Below are 26,320 nucleotides of genomic sequence, written 5' to 3'. Positions count from 1 at the left end.
TTCAAGTTAATGACTTCCAACACCTTTGCTTCCCTCAAATCCAACGAGAAGAACCTATCTAGGAAGGCAGTGGCAAACTCCTCCTATTCTATAGGCCCTGCATCTGCGGCCCTCTCTGCCTTCCACTACTTAAACCATTAGTGAGCCATATCCTACAACTGATATGTAGCAAACTCAGCACTCTCACTAGTTGTTACCCCCATAATATCCGTGACCTTCTGCACTATGTCAAGGTATTCCTGTAGGTCTTCTTTAGACTTAGACCCTGTAAAATATAAAAGATTCATTCGGGTGAAGTCCCGAATTCTAGTTACATCAGTATTGGCTAGTGGGTTGGTGTAACGCCCTGAAATCTCATTCCGAGATGTCACACAGTGCTTAAGGCTACAAGTAGCACTAAGCTAACCCTTTGAGCCTGTTACTACTTCTAACACTTGCTTTAGGATAAATAAGCTAAACAATGATACTTTGTTGTGTCAACTACAAACTGAGATAATTGGATACAATGTTTGAATAGCAACAAAAATATCGATAGTCTAAAACACAACTTCAACTGACAATCTATTCTGACAAAGCCTTTACTACTCAAACTAGAGATCCATTGGGACAGACCCCCAACTGACTCGTAATAATCTGAAAGTAAAACTCAAAATACTATAAAAGTGGAAAAGATGCAATATAGGTCCTCGAACCATAAGGACTCACCAAAGACAAGGATGTAGATGAGATGCTCAGAGATTAATGTCACTGTTGGGATTGAGCACCTATACCTACATTATAGACAATGTAGCACACAGACGTATATGTGGATAAGCACTTTGTGAATGTACTAAGTATATGGGGGTGCATGCATTTACATAAAACAATATCAATACTCTTTAATAAAATCATGCATGCAAATAGGAATGACTCACATGGATTGAATAAGTCTAGAATATAAAACTCATAAATCATGAATAGTGAAACATGTAACACAAATCTCGTGAGTCATTATACTTAACTTTAAAATCTATACTCTCCTCTTATTCTCAGTACTAGAAGGCTAAAAGAAGCTTTAAACAATACTTTTAGATTCAGGATTTTATCTTGTGGAGAGTAAAACTTCTTTAAAACTTAAGGACTTAGAACTTTTAAGAACTTTTAACACTTGGGAACTCTAGAACTCTTTTAGACTGGGGACACTTGGAACTCGGGAGTTTCTTCTAACCGACATAAACCATGTGAGATACATAGAGTCCAATGTCTTGCCCACATTGGGGAGAGTTGTTCTATCCTTGCCGTCGGAGTAGAACCTCATCTTTCATGATCACTATCTTAGCCTTGGGCCCATAAATCTCGAACCTACGGTGGCACATAGTTCTGGGGTATGAGACCTTGGAATCATACCCAACTCGGTGCTAAATACTACTCCCATACTCAGCTCAAAGCTCTTAGGAAATCCACCTCAAAATAACTCAAGGGTTTATAATGAAGACCAAGACATATTTCTATTTGCTTTAAATCATACTCAATGTGGATTTCAACTCTATTATGACCGAAAGGCCAAATCCTTCTCAATAATATCAAAGTACTCAATTCATAGGTGCTTATAGCACAAAAGTTCATAAAAGTTGCAAATATCAAGTAGGGCTTAATGACCCATAATCAAATCTCAAGTTAAGACTTATCAAAGTGCATGCTAGATATCATAAAGATTCATAAATCATATAGAAAATCTGGAATCTTCAACATTTTACCTTAAAATCTCAACATACTCATGTACTTCAATTTCTAGAACATTGCAACTATTAAAATCTCAAGGAGTAACAACATAGGGTATAATACTATACTTCAATTTCATAAGAAAACATAGAAAATCATATATTCTCGTAATTAAAACAACTTTTGGGCACAAAGACGAAAGAAGTGTTCTTGTTCAAACCCTACATACCTTAGATCATGAATTAGATGAACAAACTTGTTTGAGACTCTTCTTGTTACTCTTGAGAGAGGGTTCTTGAAGCCTTTAACTTGGGAACCTTGAATCTTAACTCAATTTGTAAAATCTATGATGGGATCTTGTAGTTCTTGGAGAAGGAATTTGTTCTTGTTCTTGAGGGAGAAACCCTAGCTTTGAGAAGTTTGGATGAATAATGAAGCCCTTAGCTTCGTTCTGGATATATCTGAGTGTTAAGAGGGTGGGAAAAGACCAAAAATCCCTTTCAAAATGACTTAAAATTACTGATCGGGATGTGCAACGGTCCGTCGAGGGCCCGACGGTCATTGGTCATGCCCGTCGCATCTGGGCCAGAACTTGGTTCACTGTCTCGCCTGCGATGATGGATGTAATGATCCATCGAGGACCCGGTGGTCCGTCGACCCTTACCATCGCACTCAACCATAACGGGGCCTCACTACCTCCTCTTCGATGGTTTGGACGACGGTCCGTCGGCCCTCTCCATCGCATCTGGGCGATTTTACTGTTTTCTATAAAATGGCCATGTCTTTCTCTTCCAATGTCGAATTTTGATGAAATAGGTATCGTTGGAAAGATAATTCAATTTCCCACATGATAAAAAGTCATTTTTAGGAAAATTCAACAACCTTAAAACACTTAATCACTTAAAAGTCACTCCTTAATATTTTAGGGTTGGAATTACACTTCACTTGACACGCTCTAAAGGCTCAGACTATGAGGCAACTTTGCGGGGTCTTATAATATCTCCCCCATGGAAAGATTCATCCTCAAATATCGCTAGTTAGGATAAGGACAGAGAAAACAAAGTACACATAGCTGAAGCAATTTGCTAAGCGAGTTCCATATCTTTTTAAACTCTTGAATACTTTGGAAATTGCAAGAACTCGGGTAAGAATAGATCAATAGCTGAACTTCAGATTAGAAGGGCTGAATTAAGGAAGAATAATACCTTTGGCTTGATCTGAATTTGCGGAGAAGAGGTGTGGGTACTTGACTCGCATGTTTGCTTCTGCCTCCCAAGTAGCGCCCTCAACTGACTAGTTCCGCCACAAAACTTTGACCAAGGGAACCTCTTTGTTCCTCAGTCTAAGGATTTGGAAATCTAGGATCTCAACGGGAATCTCATCAAATAAAAGACTATTTTGAATATCAGCACTCTCTGAAGGATCCACTACAACAGAATCAACAATATGCTTCTTAAGCATGGAGACATGAAAAATAGGATGAATAGCTAACAACTTTGCGGGTAACTCAACTTCATAGGCTACTTTCCCTACACGCGTCAAAACTCTATAAGGGCCAACACAACGGAGACTAAGCTTCCCCCTTTTTTCAAACCTTTTCACCCCTTTCATAGGTGAAATCTTTAAGTACACCAAATCACCCACCTCAAACTCAAGATCTGTTCTCCTCATATAGGCATATGACTTTTGACGACTCTGAGCTATTTTCAACCTTTCTCTAATCAACTTCACCTTCTCCATAGCCTCAAATACTGCATCAGGCCCAACCAAAGAAGCTTCACCCAATTCAAACCAACCTATGGGTGATCTACATCTCCTTTCATATAAGGCCTCAAATGGTGCCATCTTAATGCTAGCATGATAACTGTTGTTATAGGAAAACTTAATCAATAGAAAATGCTCATCCCAACTACCTTTGAAATCAAGGGTACACACCCTCAACATATCTTCTAAAGTCTGGATGGTCCTCTCAGCCTGACCATCTATCTGCGAATGAAAAGCGGAACTCAAATGAACTTGGGTACCAAGACCCTTCTAGAAAGCTTTGCAAAAATGCGAAGTGAACTCAGTACCCTTATCTGAAATGATAGACAAAGGGACTTCATGTAACCTGACTAACTCCCAGATATACAATCTAGAATAATCCTCAGTTGTATAAGATGTATGCACAGGCAAAAAATGTGCGGACTTAGTCAACTTGTCCACAACCACCCAAACAGAATCATGATGACGACGCGAAAGAGGTAATCCAGTCACAAAATCCATATTCACCTCTTCCCACTTCGAAGTGGGTATACCAACTCTTGCATCACACCACTAGGCCTTTGGTGCTTTACCTTAACCTATTGGTATGTTGGACACTTCGCTACAAACTTAGCTATATCCTTCTTTATACCACTCCACTAATAGATTTCCCGCAAGTCGTGGTACATCTTGGTAGTATCAGGATGAATAAAATACCGCTCGCCATGCGCTTCATCCATAATCCTCTACCTCAAATCATCAACACATGGAACACACAATCTACCTTGTAATCTCAACACGCCATCTACCCCTTGGGAGAAAACCTCTACCTTTTGGTCCTTAACTGAATCCTTCAGTCTGACAAAACTAGGATCCCTGTCTTGTTTCTCCTTCACTTCCAAAACAAAAGAGGATTCAGAACTACTCTGCACCAAAATATTCCCCTCAGCGAAATCGAGCAACCTAACACCTAGTGAAGCCAAATGATGCACATCACGAGCTAACTCTTTCTTACCTTCCTCTACAAGAGTAATACTACCCATAGACAACCTGCTAAGGGCATCTGCCACTATATTGTCCTTGCCCAGGTGATACAACACACTCATATCATAGTCCTTAGCAAGTTTAACCACCTCCTCTGTCTAAGATTCAACTCCCTCTGAGTAAACACATACTGCAGGCTCTTATGATCAGTAAACACATCAACATGAACACTATACAGATAGTGTCTCCATATTTCCAAAGCAAAGACCACAGCAGCTAACTCAAGATCATGGGTTGGGTATTTCTTTTCATGCGGCTTCAACTGTCTAAAGGCATAGGCTATAACGTTACCTCTCTGTATCAACACACAATCCAAACCAACTCTAGAGGCATCATAATACACCACAAAACCATTTGTACCATCAACCAAAGTCAACACAGGGGTTGAAGTAAGTCAAGTCATCAACTCCTGAAAACTCTTCTCAATGAATCTGACCAAAGGAACTTAACCTTCTTTTGGGTTAACCGGGTCATGGGAGACGCAATAGAAGAGAAACCTTCAATAAAATGGCAGTAATAGCCAGCTAGACCCAAGAAACTCCTAATTTCAAACGAAGAGATAGGTCTAAGCCAATTTCTTACAACTTCTATCTTTTGGGGATCAACTCTAATGCCTTCGACTGAAATGATTTGACCTAGAAAGGCTACTGATCTTATCCAACATTCACACTTGTTGAATTTGGCGAATAACTGGTGATCTCTAAGAGTTTGCAAGACAATCCTAAGATGATTTGCATGGTCATTCTCAGCACGGGAGTAAACAAGGATATTATCTATGAACACGATGACAAACTTATCAAGATACTATCTGAACACTCGATTCATGAGGTCCATAAAGGCTGCTGGAGCATTGGTTAGCCCAAAAGACATTACTAGAAACTCAAAGTGACCATAACGGGTTCGAAAGGCTGCTTTTGGGATATCACACTCCCTTACTTTAAGTTGATGGTAGCCGGATCTAAGGTCTATCTTGGAGAAATAACTTGCACCTTGCAACTGATCAAACAGGTCATCAATTCTCGAAAGAGGGTACTTATTCTTAACTGTGACCTTGTTAAGCTGACGATAGTCAATGCACATACGCAAAGAACCATCCTTCTTTCGCACGAATAGAACAGGTGCGCCTCAAGGAGAGACACTGGGCCTTCTGAAACCTTTATTTAAAAAATCTTTGAGTTGCTCTTTCAACTCCTTAAGCTCTGCAGGTGCCATACGATAAGGAGGAATAGAAATAGGCTGAGTGTGGGGAAGAAGGTCAATCCCGAATTCTATCTCTCTATTGGGAGGTACCCCTAGGAGATCTTCCGTAAAAACATCAGGAAACTCATTAACAATGTTGACTGACTGAGTAGTTGGAGCCTCGAACTTAGTGTCTTTAACTCTAACTAGGTGATAGATACAACCTTTCGATATTAGCTTTTTGGATTTGAGATAGGAGATAAAATGACTCTTGGGAGATACTGAACTTCCGGACCACCTGAAGATTGGCTCATCAAGAAACTGAAACTTAACTGCACGGGTACGACAGTCTATAGATGCTTAACAAGAGTGAAGCTAGTCCATGCCTAGAATAACATCAAAATCCACCATGTCCAACTCTATCAAATCAGCAAGTATGACTCTATGAAGAACAGTGACAGGACAATTTTTATACACTTGCTTAGCAACAACTGACTCCCCTACTAGAGTAGAAACTAGGAAAGGCTCAGGAATATTTTCAGGACTCATTTCAAAATTCATAGCAACAAATGGGGTCACATAAGAAAAATTTTGACCCGGGGTCCAACACATAAACATCAAAGTGGAATACACGGAGCATACCAGTGACAACATCAGGAGAGTTCTCCTACTCTTGACGGAATGGTAGAGCATAGAATCTGTTCTAGCGCTGACCGCCAGCAGTGCTAGATGAAGCGGCCTGAGCAAGGGAGGGACGGGCTACAAGAGCTGGTGCACTAGTAGTCTGTGTCTGAGGTCGGGCGTCTCTATTCCCTTGCCTAGTATGCGGACACTCTCTAAGTCTATGGCCCAGCTTGCCACAACCAAAACAACCCCTATGGTATGCTAAGCACTCACCGGGATGGTCCCTACCACACTTGGACATGGAGGATAACGACGTCTATTACTTACACTGTTCTGGGACCGGGACATAGAAGACCTATTCCCTTACTCCTGCCTGCCTCTAGGCGTGGGAGCACTAACTGGTGAAGGCGCTGGCATAGATGAAAGACTTTGGAACTGTGGGCGGTTCCTTCGATGGGACCTAGACTGACTATACTCATGCTGCTCGGATCTAGCCCTCTTGTTACCCTTCACTCTATCTACTTCCCTTATCTTGTCTACCTCTATTTAATGTGCATGAATCATCAATCTAGACAGGTCCATATCCCTATTTAGCATCGTAGTCCTGCATTCTTTCAACACCAACCTAGACACCCCAATCACAAACTTACTCATACTAGTTCGGGTGTCAGCAATCTGATCAGGAGCATACTTGGCCAACTGATTGAACTTAAGGCAGTATTCCTTAACAGTCAGGAACCCTATCTCAAGTTCATAAATTCCTCAATCTTCACTTCCCTCATCTCAAGCGGGAAGCACTTGTCCAAGAATGCATCCTGGAACACCTGCCAAGTAACAGGGGCAGCATCTTCCCCTCTATTCTTTCTCCATGCAATAACCCAGTCATTGTATTTCAAACGATAAGATGCCATCTCTACACTTTCTTTCTCAGAAATATGCATGACTTAGGTGATCTTTCTCACCTCCTTAAGTTATAACTGTGGGTCCTCACCAGCCTTAGACCCATAGAACTCTGGCGGATACATCCGCATGAAATCGCGAATCCTAGCAACGGCTAAGTCACCTCCCTGCTGATGCAGAATTGTGATCTGGTTATTGGCCTGAATATTGGCGATGACTGCTTGGGCTAATGCCTAAAAGGCCGCCCAAAACTTAGCATAAGACACGGTCTCATTCAAGGGATCAACAGGCGGAGGTTGCTCATTATTGTTTCTACGGGCGTTCGCTCTTTTAAGAGGCATTTTCTGAAATAAGAGAGCACCAATTATAAGATGAGAGGGGAAACTGTAGGCACGATAGAATCTGAAAGAAAGAAACAACTTTTTCCTAAAATATCTTGTAGCCTCTTGCTCATAGATGTGGTGCGCTACACACCGATGATCAAGACTCTACTTAACGAGGCTTGTTAGACTCCCTAGGGCTCCTTAAAACTTAGGCTCCGATACCAAGTTTGTAGCAGCCCAAAATCTCATCCCGAGATGTCACATGGTGCTTAAGGCTACAAGTAGCCCTAAGCTAACCCTTTGAGCCTGTTACTACTTCTAACATTTGTTTTAGAATAAATAAGCTAAACAATGATACTTTGTTCTGTCAACTACAAACTGAGATAATTGGATACAATGTCTGAATAGCAACAAAAATACCGATAGTCTAGAACACAACTTTAACTGACAATCTAGTCTGACAAAGCCTCTACTACTCAAACAAGAGATCCATTGGGACAGACCCCCAACTCACTCGCAATAATCTGAAAGTAAAACTCAAAATACTATAAAAGTGGAAAAGATGCAATATAGGTCCTCGAACCATAAGGACTCACCAAGGACAAGGAGGTAGATGAGATGCTCGTAGATTAATGTCACTGCTGGGACTGAGCACCTATACCTACATTATAAGACAATGTAGCACACAGACGTATATGTGGATAAGCACTTTGAAAATCTACTGAGTATATGGGGGTGCATGCATTTACATAAAACAATATCAATACTCTTTAATAAAATCATGCATGCAAATAGGAATGACTCACATGGCTTGAATAAGTCTAGAATATAAAACTCATAAATCATGAATAGTGAAACATGTGACACAAATCTCGTGAGTCATTATACTTAACTTTAAAATCTATACTCTCCTCTTATTCTCAGTACTAGAAGGCTAAAAGAAGCTTTAAACAATACTTTTAGATTCAGGATTTTATCTTTTGGAGAGTAAAACTTCTTTAAAACTTAAGGACTTAGAACTTTTAGGAACTTTTAACACTTGGGAACTCTAGAACTCTTTTAGACTGGGGACACTTGGAACTCGGGAGTTTCTTCTAACCGACATAAACCATGTGGGGAAAGATGTTCTATCCTTGCCATCGGAGTAGAACCTCATCTTTCGTGATCACTATCTCAGCCTTGGGCCCATAAATCTTGAACCTACAGTGGCACATAGTTCTAGGGTATGAGACCTTGGAATCATACCCAACTCGGTGCTAAATACTACTCCTATACTCAGCTCAGAGCTCTTAGGAAATCCACCTCAAAATAACTCAAGGGTCTATAATGAAGACCAAGACATATTTCCATATGCTTTAAATCATACTCAATGTGGATTTCAACTCTATTATGACCGAAAGGCCAAATCATTCTCAATAATATCAAAGTACACAATTCATAGGTGCTTATAGCACAAAAGTTCATAAAAGTTGCAAATCTCAAGTAGGGCTTAATGACCCATAATCAAATCTCAAGTTAAGACTCATCAAAGTGCATGCTAGATGTCATAAAGATTCATAAATCATATAGAAAATCTGGAATCTTCAACATTTTACCTTAAAATCTCAACATACTCATGTACTTCAATTTCTAGAACATTGCAACTATTAAAATCTCAAGGAGTAACAAAATAGGGTATAATACCATACTTCAATTTCATAAGAAAACATAGAAAATCATATATTCTCATAATTAAAACAACTTTTGGGCACAAGGACGAAAGAAGTGTCCTTGTTCAAACTCCACATACCTTAGATCATGAATTGGATGAACAAACTTGTTTGAGACTCTTCTTCTTACTCTTGACAGAGGGTTCTTGAAGCCTTTGACTTGGGAACCTTGAATCTTAACTCAATTTATAAAATCTATGATGGGATCTTGTAGTTCTTGGAGAAAGAATTTGTTCTTGTTCTTGAGGGAGAAACCCTAGCTTTGAGAAGTTTGGATGAATAATGAAGCCCTCGGCTTCGTTCTGGATATATCTGAGTGTTAAGAGGGTGGGGAAAGACCAAAAAGCCTTTTCAAAATTAACTTAAAATTATTAATCGGGATGTGCGATGGTCCGTCGAGGTCCCAACGGAGGTGCAACGATCCGTCGAGGGCCCGACGGTCCGTCGACCCTTACCATCACACTCAACCAGAATGGGGCCTCACTGCCTCCTCTAGGATGGTTTGGGCGACGGTCCGTTGGCCCTCTCCATCGCACCTGGGCGATTTTACTACTTTCTATAAAATGGCCATATCTTTCTCTTCCGATGTTGGATTTTGACAAAATGTGTATCGTTGGAAAGATAATTCAATTTCCCATACGATAAAAAGTCATTTTTAGGAAAATTCAACAAGGTTAAAACACTTAATCACTTGAAAGTCACTCCTTAATCGTTTAGGGTGGAATTACACTTCACTTGACACGCTCTAAAGGCTCAAACTACGAGGGAACTTTCTGGGATCTTACAGTTGGCCTGGACAGCAGCTGGACATTTATTTTAGGCTGCCATAGAATGAGCTAGAGTGGTAAAAGCTGCTCTATATTCTACATAGGAAACATGCTCATCCAAGGGATCTGCTTGGACGGGCGGAGGTACTGGCTGGTTTCTCGTTCCTCTTTCGTTGGTATTTTTAGGAGGCATATTTTGCAAACGGAAGGGAAACTTGAATTAGACTGAGAGTTTAACTTTAGCTCATGCTCAGTCACATGACATGAAAATTGAAAGAAGTGAAACTTTTTCTGAAAATACCTCATAGCCTCTTGCCTATAAGTGTGGTGCACTACACACCCATGCACAAGACTCTACTTAATGCGGCTTTCAGACTCCCTAGGATTCTTTAGAACCTTAGGCTCTGATATCAAGTTTGTAACGCCCCAAGTCTCAACCCCGAATGTCACACGGTGCTTATGGTCCCGAAGGACCATAATCTATGACTGGTACCAGCTGTGAGCATTGAAAAATATTACTGAAATGATGCGGAATTATAACTGAAATGCCATAAGGTTCACATCGACTAAAAACAAATACTGAAATACTAAAAAACTAACTGAACATCTATCTGAAATAGTCTAGTCTGAAAGCCTCTAACTGTCTAAATAGAGAGTTGATGGGACAAGTTCCCAACTATCTCCAACAACTGAATGTACTAAACTAATGAAATGATAAATCTATCCTCAAAATATAAGGACTCACTACAGTAATCGATGCTGATAACCTGAGCTGCTAAGTATGATTTGAAGCCCGTGCGTCTGAACCTATGATATGACACATCATAGCGCAATAGAAAAAGTATGCATCAGTACTCTGAATGTACTGGTATGCTAAGTGAGGTACACTGATATACGTGGGTTTATATACATAAGATGATAACTGACTGAATGGAATAAAAATAACTTAATGAGAGCATAAGGATAACTAAGACACGTAAATGTTAAGTATGCAATACTATGCATATACATATATTTACATAAATATTGTATCTGAGATCATACTGAAACTGAATACTAAGTTTTGATAACTAAATGACTGACATCTGAGATTACTAATAGCACCGGCTAAACACTTAAACATAGTTTAATCTAGGAGTTAATTTCTCAAATTGTTATTGAATTTGTGTAAACATTTCACCAAAGTAATTACTCGTCTTTTTTTTATTTTCTCCACTTAGCGCATAGTTGCATTATTATTCTAGTGATTGAAATAAGAGTAAATACATAAATACCCCCTTGATGTTGGCCGAGATTTTCAAAAAGACACTTAAACTTTGAATTCGACCTATTACCCCACGATTCTTCTTTAATCCTTTGCAAATACATCATTTTTTGTTGAATTTCAGTCACACCAAAGAGAGTAAATGCATGCGCCAATCAGGTGTTGCCACGTGTAAATTAATCAATTTTTAATTTCTTCTTCTCCAATTCTCCATTAATCAATCTTCATTTCTTCTTCCTCAATTCTCCATTAATCAATCTTCATTTCTTCTTCCCCAATTCTCCATTAACAACCATTACTCTCTTTTTCTCTTCTTTTTACCCAATTCTCCATTGAAGCTAGGAAATTTCAAAAAAAAAATCTCCTTAATGAATCAAACTAGTGGGATAAAAAAATCATGTATTGACTTTAATATCTTCTTAATTTGATTAAAAGTTGTGAAATCAAGTTTCCTTTTTGTGATTAATTTTTTTTTCCGTCTTCAACACCATTTACTTGAATCATAAAACTCCATTAATGGAACTTTAATAGAGGAGTTGAAAAAGACAATGGTGTTGAAATCTCATTACTCATTAGTACCGAGTAATTTCTTCCTTCTTCTTCTTCTCCCTCAATCTTCATTAATGGTGTCTTTGTTTTTTCTCTTTCCACTTAATTATATTTCACAAATTCAAATCGACACTATATACTCGAAAGAAGAAAAAATAGGAAAGAAAATCGAGTGACATCATTAATGGAGATGAATGGAGAAGAAGCAGAAGATGGAAAATGAAAGATGGCAAATGAAGAAGATGGAAAATGAAGAACAAAAAAAAAACTAAAATACAAAATTAAAAAAGTGGATCCTTTTTATTTCACGTGGCATATTTTAATTGGTTAGTTCAATTTTTTTCTCATTCACTCACTTCAAGTGCGTGTCTACACGCAGGGTCAAAATTTTGATCAAAATGGTGCATTTACAACGGGTTAGGTAAAATTCATGGGGTAATAGGTCGAATTCAAAATTTAAGTGTCTTTTTAAAAATTTCGACCAACATTAGGGGGGGTCTTTATATATTTAAAAGTAGAATTTCATTATTAAATGAGATTGTAGATAAACGTAAACGCTCTCACAGAAAATCCTAAACCTTAGAAAATAGTTACCGAAGACAGTGTCACCGGAGACAATGGCCATCACGGCCGTTGGCAAGCCTCCATCTTCGGAGACTGGGCCAACCATTGGCAATATAACTAAAGGAATAGCGGATGCGGGTTCATATGCACATGCTCTTAATGTTAAATGTGGATCTAATACAAATCCTACATCTTACAATCTCAAGCAGATAGCTTATTTACATGGGGAGCCAAGAATTATTTGGGAAGAGGAGAAAATCAATCAAATGATTATTAAGGAGGAATTACAATATGCAGTGGTTGGTAAGGTTTCATATGGGTGGCCTGAGATTCAAGACTTGAGAAGATTGATACCAAACCAGTGTGGTTTAAAAGGAGAAGTTAACAGAGCTCTTCTAAGTAGCAGATACATTTTTAATAAAGGCGTCAAAATTGGAAGGTTATATGAATTTGCTTTCAAAGCCTTAATTCTACACCACTCAAAATTATTAGTCGTACTGTACTCTAAAATAGGATCCTTTATTTGATCCACAGGAGGAAACGTCAATAGCTATAGCCTGAATATCTTTTCCTTCATTACCTCCTAACTTTTTTTGGTTAGGAGGCAGTATTCTTTCTTGCCGCGACAATAGGTAAACCATTACAAGTGGATATGGCTACTCAAAACAAAACCAGAACAAGTTGTGCACAGGTCAAGGTGGAAGTTGACTTGTTGGGGGAATTTCAAAAGAAAATCAACGTAGGTATGAAAAAGAAGACAGGAGAGATTATGGAGAAATGGGTTCATATTAAATATGATTACATGTCTAAGTACTACATGACATGTAACATATAAGGTCATATTGAAAAATAATACATCCAAAACTGTATCCAAAGAAAGATAGGAAGGAAGACGAGAAACAAGGATAGGAAAAAACAAAATGAAGCAGTAAACACAAACAAGGGTAAAGGTGAAGAAGGAGAACCTACAAATCTGCAACATGAAGGAGGAAAAGATATCAAAGGCAAAGGAAAGTTGGATGATGGTGGTTTTCAATAACAAAAGAGGAGAAATTAGAACAGAGGAGGCAGATAAAATTTTAGGGAAAGAGAAGTACGGACTCAAAGGACCCAACAAAGGGAAGATCATCTCTTGAACATCAACAATAAGTTAGGAGCTTTCAAATGATGAAGCTGTAGGTAACAAAGAAGAGATAAAACAATAAGAAAATATTCAAAATGCAGTTGAGGATGATCAATCAAAGGGTAAGGAGGTAAGAGAGTAGGATAACAAGGAGAATGAGACAGAACATGATAATACTCCAACCCAAAGAAAAAAGGAAAACAAAGAAAGGAGAACTTTAGGCAGTTCAGCATCAAATAATGAAGACCATGTTTATGCAGGACAAACTAGTAGTATTGACATCAATGTCATTCCAAAGAAGGATCATGATTTACAATAGGGCAAATCTGATAGAGCCAAAAATCCTATACAAGAGGGCACTACAAATAATCAAAGGGACTATCAAAAAGGGGTCAGTCAAAATAAACAACAAGAAGGGATAATAGACCCCTCAGTGACAAAAGTAGGGGAAGATGAGATATCATTAAATGACCAATAGGTAATTGAACATATGATACAGGAAGCTCCAGAGATCAATGAGCCAACAACTTCTTAAATTCAAAAGACAAGAGAGAGGGATAAAGATAAAGGATTGGAAGGCATTATTAAAGCAGTCAGCACACGAGGAGATTTATCGCCTAGCCAGACAAGCAAGCTAAAAGAAAAGAATAAGAAGAAGGAAAAAACCAATATCCAAGCATCACAGATGGAAACAAAGAGGAAAAAAGGACTCAATACCAACTCAAAATAACGATCAGTCGAATTATGTTTTGGAATATCACGTTAGTTAAAACTCAAAAGTCCTTTGAGAAATTAATTAGTCTGCATAAAAGGACTCATTACTCTAACATAGCTTTAATGGAACCTTTTCAAAGCCCTAGTGAGTTAGATTTGTACAAGAGGAAGTTGGGGATGGATAAGACTAGAGCAAATTGTTCAGCCAAGATATGGATTTTCTGGAATAATATTTCGGAAGAACTAGGTTCAACATATACTTTTCAACAAATCACAATGCAGTTTGGTTTAAGGGGGTCAATAGATAGTTTCACATTAACAATAGTTTATGTTAGATATAGTGCAATAGAAAGATTAGGGTTATGGGAAGATTTATAGGATATTCCAGATAGCGGTCACAGTCCATGGATTGTAGGAGGTGGCTTTAATATTATTCTTGATGATTCAGAAAAGATGGGGGGATTACCAGTTACCCAAGCTAAAATAGTGGATTTTGCTAATTGTATGAGTTTTTGTGCCTTAAGTGAATTAACATTCAAAGAAAGTTACTACACTTGGGGGAATGGAAGAATTAAAGAAGATTGTATTTTAAATGATTAGACAGAGTCTTTGGTAATAGTGAATTCTTATCAATACTTCCTAATAGTGAAGTTCATCACCTGGTGAGGTCTAGATCAGAGCATGCTCCGTTGAGTGTGGTGTGCAATTCTATTCAATATCCAGTGATTAGGCCTTTCAAATTTTTGAATTTCTGGACCAAACATCATGATTTTTTGGAGGTGGTGAAAGAAAATTAGGATGGATAGTCTACTGCAATCAACCCTTTTCCAATATTCCAAAAGAAACTTAAAAGGGTGAAAGGGGTTTTGGCACAATGGAGTAAACATACCTTTGGAAATGTTTTTCAACAAATAGCAACATTGGAGGATATCATAAAAGCCATGGAGATTCAATTTGAAATCGCCCCAACTGAGCATAATAAGGCATAATTGAGTAAGGTGGAAGCAAATTTGAAGAGACATCTGCACATTGAAGAGGAGTATTCGAGGCAAGAAGCAGGTATGAAGTGGTTTAAAGATTGAGATAGAAATGCCAAATTCTTTCATTCTTATGTGAAAGGGAGGAGAAGAAAGCTTCAGGTTAGTGAAATTAAAACAAGATAGTGGGATATTATATCCTCAACTCAGAATATAGGGGATGAAGCAGTGGAAGTTTTCAAGGAGTAGTTCAAAGAGACTAGAGAATATACAGATGAGACATTATTCGAAGCTATCCTCAAACTTGTTTTTGAATATCAGAATAACAGGTTGAAAATGAGTCCAACAAAAGAAAAAGTAAAGCATGTGGTGTTTAATCTTAATGGAGACAATGCAAGTAGACCAAATGGCTTTTCAAGGTTGTCCTTCAAAATTGTTGAGACATCATTCGGAAGGATATCACTAATATAGTAAAACTTTTTTTTAGTGGTCAGGAGGTTCCAAGGTACATTACTCACACAAATCTGGTACTCATTCCAAACAAAGATATGGTAAGTAATTTTGGTGATTTAAGGCCGCTAAGTCTAAGTACTTTATCTAACAAAATCATCTCAAGGGTGGTACAGGGAAGAATAGCAGAAACTCTCCCTCAAGTTATTTCAAGCAATAAGATTGAATTTGTTAAGGGAAGGAGTATTATAGAGAATGTTTTATTAGCTCAGGAGATAGTGAGAGATATTAACAGGAGGAATAAATGGCATAATGTGGTGGTAAAGCTAGACATGGCAAAATCGTATGATAGAGTCTCATGAAAGTTTGTACTTGAAGTGTTGAGAAGGTTTGGCTACTCAAAAAGAATAATTAATATGATAGTGAGCTTATAAGCAACAATTGGTATATTGTTCTAATGAATGGCCAGCCTTTTAGCTTCTTTCAGTCTCCTAGGGGTTTGAAGCAAGGGGGCCTTCTTTCTCCTACATTATTCATATTATTCATAATTGATGCTGAAGGTTTGGCAAGAAACCTAAACAAGCTTTTTGAGGATCGAGAATTTAAGGGATATGGAATGCCTAAATAGAGTGTAAATATCAATCATCTTTCATATGCTGATGATATAATTTTGTTTTGTTCAAGCCATCCATATTCAATGAGAAGTATGATAGAGATACTAAGGAAATATGAAAAGATATCAGGATAGATTATGAACTTAGACAAGAGCTTATTCTACCTACATGAGAAAGTGCCAATATCAGTTGGCAGCCAAATCAAAAGGATCACGGGCATCATGCAAGGGAATTTTCCTTTTACCTACTTGTGATGTCGAATTTTTTGTGGTAGGAAAAGGAAGTCTCATTTTGAGGAATTAACAAAGAAAGTGATGAAAAGGTTGGCAATTTGGCAGAATAAGTTGTTATCTTTCGGAGGCAGGTTCATATGGATATCTCATGTACTATAGACTATGCCAGTGTACCTATTATCAGCAATGAATCCCCCAGTTGGAGTAATAAATCAGATGCATAAGATCTTTACAAAGTTTTAGTGGGGAATACTACACGAGCAAAAAATAAGCATTGGGTTTCATGAGAAAGAATGTGCTTCCCAAAGGAGGAAGGTGGATTAGGATTTAGATCATTGCATGATACACCAAAAGCTCTTTTTGCAAAGCTTTGGTGGATTTTTAGAACTTCCACATCATCCTTATAGGGATCTCTTATGTGGAATAAATATTGCAAGAAGAAACATTCTGTAGTGGCTCAGTGATATGGAACCTCACATACTTACAGAAAAATGATTAATATCAGAGAAGAGGTGGAGCATAATATTTAGTGGCAAACTAAAGGAGGAAACTCAAGTTTTTTGTATGATAATTGGCAAAAAAAGTGCACTGTATTACACAGAAAGATAGAATGATTTGGATGAAAAAGTTGAGGTAATATGTTTTATTAAAAATAGAGAGTGGGATATACCTAAACTGCAGGGAATCATCTTCCAAGAAATGATGGATTATATTAGGGAATGCATTAAACCCCCAAGAGAAGGTCAAAATGATACTCCATGGTGGATGGGCAGCACACATAGGAGGTTTACTATTAAATCAGCATGGCACTTACTCGGAAGAAATAGGAAAAAGGAAGTGAGTATATGTATATGTGGCCCAAAGAATTACCTCGAAAGATTAGGTTTTTCCTTTGGAAAGTGTGGGGAAGAAGATGTTGGTGGATCAACATAGTATTAAGATGTTGGTGCTGTGAAGTGCAAAATGAATGATGTCCCACTTTTTTCTCACAACTCCCATGACCTTTATGCTGTGAAAGCAGATTGTTATTTTTGTAGGTATAAGCATGGAGAGCAGAAACCTACAACAACTAATTATTACTTGGCGCAAGCATAAGGTATCTCACAAACTGCAGCAGCTTTGTAGATACATGTGAGCAATTATAATATGGACCTTGTGGAAAAGAAGGAACAATAGGAAGCATGAACGAAATGCCACATGTTTAGGAATGGTGTAGCAGATTCAAAAATTTATTAAGAAGCTGGTAAACACTTTATATCCATGGATTAACCTGGAGATTTAGACTTGCCCTAAGGTTGCGGAGAAAATGAGAACTTATACCCCAAAGTTGCATTATCAAAAGGTTTTTTGGAAATTGCCAAAAGTAAACAAGTTGAAGTGCAACACTGATGGAGCTTGTAGGAGAAATCCAGGGTGGAATTCAATAAGCCTTTGCATCAAGAATGGAGAAAGAGAACTAGTTTATGCTAGATCTCAAGGAGTAGGATGGAGAACAAACATGGAGGCGGAGGCAAGAGGAAGCATTAATGTACTGCTAGGAAAAAGATTTAATAGAGGTCAACTTAGAGATAGATTCACTAAGTCTAGCTAAGATGATCACAAAATAATGGAGAGTTCCATGGGAGTTGATCGAGATAAGAGATAACATTAGACAAATCATTTAAGTACTAAAAGCAAGCATAACACATACTTTCAGGGAAGGGAACATGGTGCAAGATCATCTAGCTAATGAGACTATTAAAAATCAACAATTCAAGGAATAAAATAGTTTCTCACAGTTATCAAGCAGAGTCAAGGGATTAATTTACATGGATAGAGCACAAATTTTGAATCTAAGGATCAAAAGTAGAGCAATCAAAAGCATTGAAACCATATAGCATGCATAACCATCATTTATCACACATCAGGAAGGGAAGGGAGAAGCTAAGTCATTTACAACCTAGCAGTGCAGAAAGAAAAACAATAACCACACAGCCTATAAATTTACAAAGTATGCCCTGAAGAAGACATCAGGTTGTGAATTTACAAACTATGAGATCATGCTACAGCTATCAAAAAGCTTCACCAAAAAGCAAGGGTAAAAGGCTCTAATGATCATAGGAGGGTGCATCAACCAGATCTATAAGCTTGAGGTGGGAACATTCCAAAAATCAGCTGAAAGAAGAGGAGCAAGTTAAGGCCAACAACAAATAAGAATAACAAAAGGAGGGCAGAAAAGAAATAAAGCAAATGGGAAAGGAGCTAACGAGATTGGGCAAATCCTCGACCCCCTGGAAACCAGTATGAATGAGAATCATCAAAGAAATTTAAAAATAAGTACAAAGAAAGAAAAGAGATGGATCTAAACTTACCATGTGACAAGAGTAAAGTAGATAAACAGAGCAACATTAGAAGCCATAAGAGAGCAAGATGGAAAAAGATCCAAAGGAGCACACTGATCAGCTGGGAGATTTTTCGACAATAATCCAGGTAACATGCTTGAAATGAGGCGATTGTTGAGGAAATGTAAGAAGGCCAGCTTTGAAGAGAAGTAGCTACACTTTTATAGGTGGTTTTTTCGGTCTTGGGTCATTTGTTGGGCTTAAGTCCTTTTCATTTCTAAATATTGTTGTAAATTTGAATTTGGGTTTCTCTTTGAATTAAAATGGTCTCGGGACCTAAAATTTAATTAAGAAAAAAGACATTGTAGACTTATGCTTTCCTTTTTTTGAATTATATATACTTGTTGAATTTTATATAAGAGTTTTTTTTGGATTTTGAATTTATGTTACGCCTTATGTTCCAATTTATTTGTTTTAATAGTATAGTCTTGTATTTCATATGGCATGTCATGCTAAACTCTTCGATTACATTCAGGGAAAAAGTATAAAAATCCCCTAAACTTGTTGGCACAACTTACTTTAGACCTTTAACTTAACAAATATTTATTTACTCCCTTAACAACTCTAAAGTGAATTAATATAACAACTAGTGCTGACTTGACATTTTATAAAGAAAAAAAGCGTGTATTAAATTTAAAAAAGGAAATGGACCCACTTTATATATATATGTGTGTGTGTGTGTGTGTGTGTGTGTGTGTAAAAGAAAAAAGATATACAAAAATCTCCACCCCACCCATCTTCTTCTTCGTACTCGCTCATCCCTCACCCCTGGTATTTCTTCTTACACCCCTCCACCCCACCCACACCGCAATCTCCTTTCTCCTTCACTTTATCAATTTCTTCAAGAAAAAAAATGTATGTGAAAAAATTGTGAGTTTTAACATACTTTTTCAAAATCTATTATTGAGAACAAAAAGAAAAATGTATAACCAATTCATCTTTGTTTTTTGTTGCTAATTGACTTTTTGATGCAATTTTAGTAATGGATATTCAGTTTTATTGCTAAATTTGTGCTAAAAGTGAATCTTGGAGCTATTTTTCGTACTATACAAGTGAAGTTTTTTCAACTCTGTGGAATTTGATTATTGGGGTGTCTTTAAATTCGTTGTTGTACTATTTCTTTAAAGATTTACTTGATTTGGAAATTAGGTTTCTATGATTTGATCTGAAGAAGAAATAAAATGGGGTGAGAGATTTTTTTTATTTATTTATGGCAGTTGCAAATGATAAGAAAGGGGGTGTAAGGGTTGGATGGGCTGTGGCGATTGGATGGGATGTGGGGGTGAAGAAGAAAGCCCATAAATGAGGGGGAGGGGTGGGGGGTGAAGAAGAAAACCTTTTAAAAAAAATTATATATATATATATATATATATATATATATATATGAAATTATTTTTAAAAAATATCTTTTTGTGTGACTTGTGTGGCTCCGACATAGCATTACATGGCGCGGATGCGTAGGCGCGTGTAATGCACTCCCTGTTGTGAGAGTAGTATTATATATTTAGGGTGGTATTTAATTCAGACGAAAGTTGTTTAGGGGGTAAATAATTACCTATAAAGTTAAAGTGCTAAAGTAAGTTGTCGCGAAATGTTTGTCCTAGTTTTTTTCTTAGTAGGTGTGCATTAAGGCAAATTCACTTATCTTGGACTAGAGGGAGTATCTTCATTCACCTTTACTTGTCACTTATTTTTAAAATGAATTTTTATTTTTACTTGTCACTTATTTTTAAAATGAATTTTTATTTTTACTTGTCACTTTTGACATATCAAAAAATGACAAAGCTAGATAAATAATATTCTAAAAGCGATTTCATCTCTGTCGCATGACAACCTCCCCTACCACTAAGATTCCACTTGCATAGATGGCCACCACGGCCGTTGGTCAACCTGTTCCTAAGGCTGACCAATCCGTTCTTATTAAATATACCTTAGATTTCCCTCCTCTTTTCCCTTCGAAAGCCTCTACAGCAATCCTATTTTACCTACCAAGCCTAATAATTTGCCTATTGCGGAAATCATAGGTAAGTCTCTTTATTAAAAGCTCCTATAAAAATCAACATTTAGTGCAAACAATTGAACCAATTCATATGAAGAAATTGTCTTCTAATAACGGAATCCCCAAAATTCACTATACTGAAAATGGTGTTAATAGAATGAATACTATAGAGAACCTTCAATTTACGGTAGTTGGAAAGTTCACTTATGATGGGCCTGAAATGGATGAACTTCAGTCTCAAATACCAAAACAATACAAACTTAAGGGAGATTGTATCATTGTTCTATTGAGGAATTGGCATATCTTAATTAGGTTTAATCACGAGGATGATTTTATCAACATGTTACCTAAAATATGTACTACTTTCTGGATAAGGAAGGCTACTCTTACCGAATGCGACCACTAATTTATGATGCTAAATTTAAAGTAGATGAAGAGATGACTCAAGCATTTGCTTGGATATATCTTTTCCGGATTTGAAGCCTACCTTTTTGTGAAGGAATCATTTTTCTCTATTGCCTCAAAAGTAGTTAAACCTATTTATCTAGACTCGACTATTAATAATCAGACGAGACCTAATTGTGTTAGAGTAAAGGTGCCGGTGGAACTACTGTTAGATTTTCCAAAGTTTGTGGAAAAGAATATTATTAATCCAAGTAATAAAAGGTCAAGACTTAAGAGAATTAGGATTCAATATGATATGATCCCTAAGTATTTTAGGGACTGCAAAATCGAAGGACATGATAAACATGATTGTAGAGTGTTACATCCGAAATTGAAAAGAAAAGAACCTATTGTTACAGAGAATAATAAAGAAGAGAAGGTGGAAAATATAGTGACAACAAAGGTTCAAAGAGAGAAAATAGATTCCAAAGAAGGCAATGGAATCCTACACAAAGGAGGTTTTGTAATGACCTAAATTTGTGAATTTCTATTTCTATGTGTTTTGACAATATTTTCCTTCCCCGTAGTTAGTACATGTTGATTTTGGGGTTTGAAATGGTTGGCATGGTTTCCAATGTAATAGGAAATAATTTGTGCGAATTTGTGATATTTAGAGGCTTAAGAAGTCATATAGTTGACTTTAGTCAACATTTATTATTCTAAATATAGTTGACTTTAGTCAACATTTATTATTCTAAATGCCGGGTGGCAATGTGGACTGCGCCAACAGATTAGGAATAACAAATTTGGATTAGTAGCATAGTTGAGTTACATTTAAGACCTTTATCTTTAATTTAGATCCTTCATTTATAACATGGTGAAAAGGGATCCCAGGAATTAATTTGTTGAAAAGGTTTTTTTTTTTTAAATTTGATGTTATCATTAAGTTTGAAATGTAAAAAATAGCCCAGTAGCATAGTTCATTTGCATTCATGGGATTTCGTAATACAAGCATGAAGAGCATAAAAGAGTACAAGGCATTGTCAAAGGTTCCAGCTTCGGAATTGGCAAATGTTTGGAGCCTTTTTAAAGCCTTGTCAAGTTAAAGGAGGAGAAGGGAACCATTATACTCAAGAGGTGCCTCACTTGAAGGATAAGATGGACTTTGCAAACTATAATTTGACACTCAAGAGGCGCCCCATTTTAGGGCTATTGTTTTCTTTTAAGACTCTCTTTTTACACTCCAAATGAGCACCCTCCATGAAGGATATTTTAGTCTTTTCTTATAATAAGTATAAATAGACAGGTAGGCTTCTATTTTTTGACATAATGAATTGAGTGACTTTTTAGATTGTAATTATAGTCTTCTTCTTCTCCTTAAGAGAGAGAAACCAAAACTTGAAGGTTCTATGCAAGTGTGGTGGTTCTTCACTTGTGTTGACCATTTGGCAAGAAAGGTGGATTTTGAGGAGTGTGAATTCCCTTGGTCCAACTAAGAAAGAAGTGTTATCCATCCATGGTAAAGTGTGTCTAGTTGTTTGATACACAATTAGGTGTTAATCATTAAAGGTGGTCTATGTTTCATTATTTATCTTTACATTTATGCAATCTTCTTCTTCATCTCCTTTCTATATGTTGTTTTTCTTCTAGTGTGGTTGCTGATTTCTGTTCATTGAGTCCTTAATTTTGGTTATTGTATCATTTGGTATCAGAGCAATGTATTAGAGTTGTTCCCACAACTCTAAGTATTGGATCTAAGAAAATCTTCACAAAAAAAGAGTCTAGAGTCAAAAAAAAATCTATAAAAAGAGTCAAAAATTTGAAAAACTCAAAAAAAAAAAATTGTGTTGTCTTGTTGTTTGGTAGTAGATTCGAATTTCACAACTTAGATCTACTAATTTTTAGATTGTTTTGATAGTTTCTAGTGTTGGATTCGTGTTCTCTAGCACTTAAAGGGTCTAGATCTAAGTTTAGAACAATATTTGGTTGTTTTTGAGCTAGATCCACCATTGTTGTGGCTTGTTTGAAGCTTTTAAAAAGGGATCTCATTTTTTATCAACTTGTGTGTGGCGTTTTGTGGCTGGTTTTGTGTTGGTTGTGCTTGGTTTGGCAAAAGGAACCTCGATCTAAAAGAAGAATCGAAGTTAGGGTTCATTTGCCTAGTGGTCAAACCTTGGTCAACTCTTGAATATTCATCTTGTTCATCCACCATCTTTAAATCTTGTTAAAGAAGAATATTCAAGTAGCTTGTTTGATCCAAAAAAGGAGAAGAAAGAGAGTGTACTAAGTGTTTGTACAAGAATATTCCCTAGCATATTCTATGTCTTCCAAAAAGGAAGATGGGACAAAGGGACAAGCAAGTACAATTGAAAGTACACTTGAGGAGACCAACCCATTTTGAATTCATTTGAAGCTCCAAAAAGGCTTCAAACCTTCATTTCTTTCCCCCAAAACCGAAATTCTTCTTCCCTAAAGGATTGTTTAGCCGAAACAAGAGATTTGGAATAGAAAATTTTGAAAAGTGACGTCCAATCACAAGCTGCCACATCATCACTTTATGAACAACCAAATTGAGTCCTAAAATTAGATTTCTTAGTTTCTAATTTTTTATTCTAGTTTCTTGTGTGTTAAACTTTATCACTAATTAGCAAGCTAGTAAATACCTGCTAGATTGATAATTAGTTTTGAGTTTGTTCGTGTCTTCAATTTTTGTGTGCTTTTTCTCATTTTTAATTTGCAGTAGTTTGTTGGTTCAAGTCTGTACATCGTTTTGATTTGAGTCATATCAAACAAAAATCGATTTCGGGCCAAAGAATATTCACCACTCATTCACTTACCAAGTAATACCAAGTTTTCAGCACTTGTGAGACCAAGTGTGAGGTGAGATCCAAGTGTGAGTATGGTGAGGCTTTTGAACTAACTTGTTTGTTCGTTTTGTAGGTGTTGTCTTTGTTGTTTTTTGCTTGTTCTTGGGTACTTTAACCATGGAATACGAAGGTCCCACATCCCAACCTTTGGGAAATTATGTTTTGAGAGCCTTGATGGCTCGGTTTGATTCACTAACCCGAGATTTGAAAGGTGAGTTGGGATCTATGATGGGTAACTTGAGATCCATGAAGGGTGATGAAGGATTCATGAGGGTTGATTTGGGATTCATGAGGGGTGACATGATTAGAATTAAAGCGGGGGTTGATAGACTATGTCCACCAAAACCGCCACAAAATTCAAAACACCAAGTCTCAAATCCACTTGACCAAAGACCCTACACTCCACAAAACCCCATGCCACAAATCCAAACTCATCATCAACCAAATCCAATGCCTCCTCTCCACAAGTTAGAATCCAAGGAGAATGAGGTCAAGCCTCAAGATAGAGAGAAACTTAGTGGTGGGATACAAGAAGAATGTGAAGAAAAGAGGGCAAGAAAAAGGAAAACCGCGGGTAGTAAAGTAGGAAAGGGAAAGAAACATGTGTTTGTGGATCTAGTCCATGAAGGCCCCTTGTTACCCACTAACCCAAATGCTAGCACTTTGCCTAGCATTGATTCTTTTTATGTGCAGGTACAAAATGATATGATTCAAAAGAAGAATGCAAGTGAAGTCCCTCCAAAACATGTTGGTGTTCCAAGTGCACTCATGGTCGAGAGTACAAGGCACACGAGTTGCCCTAGTACAAACTAAAGTGACTATGGTATGCTCTACACTTCCTCAAGTTCTAAATGTAGTGATGTGGCTATTAGTAGTCAAGATGAAGGGATTTTGGGTTTACCTAGTGTAGAAAGGCATGTAACTTTCCTTGATAGTATTTTGGGTGTGTACAATGAACCATGTACTCCTAAGATTAGCTCATTACTTGAACATGAATATTGTGTGATTGAAAACTTTCAAGTTAGTGTTGATGCGTGTAAAGATGATCTTGATGTGGAGTATAGTCCTTTAAACTTGTGTAATAAGATCCAAGATATTAGTCCTGTTCATAGTGACTATGTGTATGCCAAAATTATGTGTAATGCCTTGGGAAGTTATGATTTTGATCCTCAAGTGAAAAAGGTAGGTGGTTACAGCCTTGACCCATGTCTACTACTTTCCTTTGACCCTGGGGTACTTGTGAGGTATTGGAAGTGTAGTTTTGATTCATGCTCATTATCTTTTAATTGATGTTATTCACTTCTTTGGTATCCTTTATGCTAAAGTTTTCATGTCGAATACCAAAGATATGTGGGTGTATGTAAAGTGTGAACAAACTTGGAGTGATCGAATATGTGTTGTTAAGGGAACCTTCCTAAGCCGTAGATGTTCAATTTTGAATGTTTGCCTTCCCATGAAAATAAGTGACATATGTGTTTGTTTTGGATTTTCTTCTTCACTCCTTGATGCTTGCCTTAGTCGTGTCCTTTGTGATGTTTGTGGTAGATGTTTCTTACTCATAACAAAGGATGGTTGGCTATATTCCAAAAGTGTACCCCTTTGGCATGTTTACCTAATTTGTGATACTAATGCTAATCCTCCTATCACGAGGATTGTGTGTTTGTTTTTCCCTCTCTTTTATTTTGCAAGGTGCGAATTTGAGGACAAATTCCTTTCAAGATGGAGAGGATGATACAAGCATGAAAAGCATAAAAAAGTACAAGGCATTGTCAAAGGTTTAAGCTTCGGAATTGAAAAATGTTTGAAGGCTTTTTAAAGCCTTGTCAAGTTGAAGGAGGAGAAGGGAACCATTACACTCAAGAGGCGCCTCACTTGAAGGACAAGATGGACTTTGCACACTAAAATTTGACACTCAAGAGGCGCCCCATTTTAGGGCTATTGTCGTCTTCTAAGACTCCCTTTTTACACTCCAAAGGAGCACCCTTCATTAAGGATATTTTAGACTTTGCTTGTAATAAGTATAAATAGACAAATATGCTTCTATTTTCATTAGTTTTTGACATAATGAATTGAGTGACTTTTTAGATTGTAATTGTAGTTTTAGCTTGTAGTCTTCTCCTTCTCCTTAAGAGAGAGAAATTGAAACTTGAAGGTTCTATGCAAATGAGGTGGTTCTTCACTTGTGTTGACCATTTGGCAAGAAAGGTGGGT

The 26,320-nt window shown here is 37.2% G+C and overlaps 1 protein-coding gene across 4 annotated transcripts in view; it reads right to left on the bottom strand.

The window, feature by feature from the left end:
* Positions 1 to 471: 471 nt before the first annotated feature.
* The window catches only part of LOC107858495 (uncharacterized mitochondrial protein AtMg00810), a 62,968-nt gene continuing 37,119 nt past the window's right edge, over positions 472 to 26,320 (bottom strand). The window contains exons 1-5 of one of the 4 annotated variants that reach the window (XR_007050952.1): positions 18,830 to 19,515; positions 18,725 to 18,748; positions 17,349 to 18,632; positions 8,111 to 8,175; positions 472 to 770 (exon numbers count right to left, since the gene is read on the bottom strand). Coding sequence is in view for 1 of the 4 variants with exons in the window: in XM_047404760.1 (XP_047260716.1) it covers positions 745 to 770; positions 8,111 to 8,175 (91 nt within the window). In the remaining 3 variants the exon portion in view is untranslated. Of the gene's footprint in view, positions 771 to 8,110; positions 8,176 to 17,348; positions 18,633 to 18,724; positions 18,749 to 18,829; positions 19,516 to 26,320 lie in introns of those variants that run through there. The other 3 variants (XR_007050953.1, XR_001671018.2, XM_047404760.1) reach the window with 3 other exon arrangements.

The sequence above is a fragment of the Capsicum annuum genome, chromosome 2 (genome assembly GCF_002878395.1).
Source record: "Capsicum annuum cultivar UCD-10X-F1 chromosome 2, UCD10Xv1.1, whole genome shotgun sequence".
In the NCBI taxonomy this organism is placed as follows: Eukaryota; Viridiplantae; Streptophyta; class Magnoliopsida; order Solanales; family Solanaceae; genus Capsicum; species Capsicum annuum.
The sequence above is the reverse complement of the archived record's forward strand: the minus strand, read 5'-3'. Positions and strand labels throughout refer to the sequence as shown.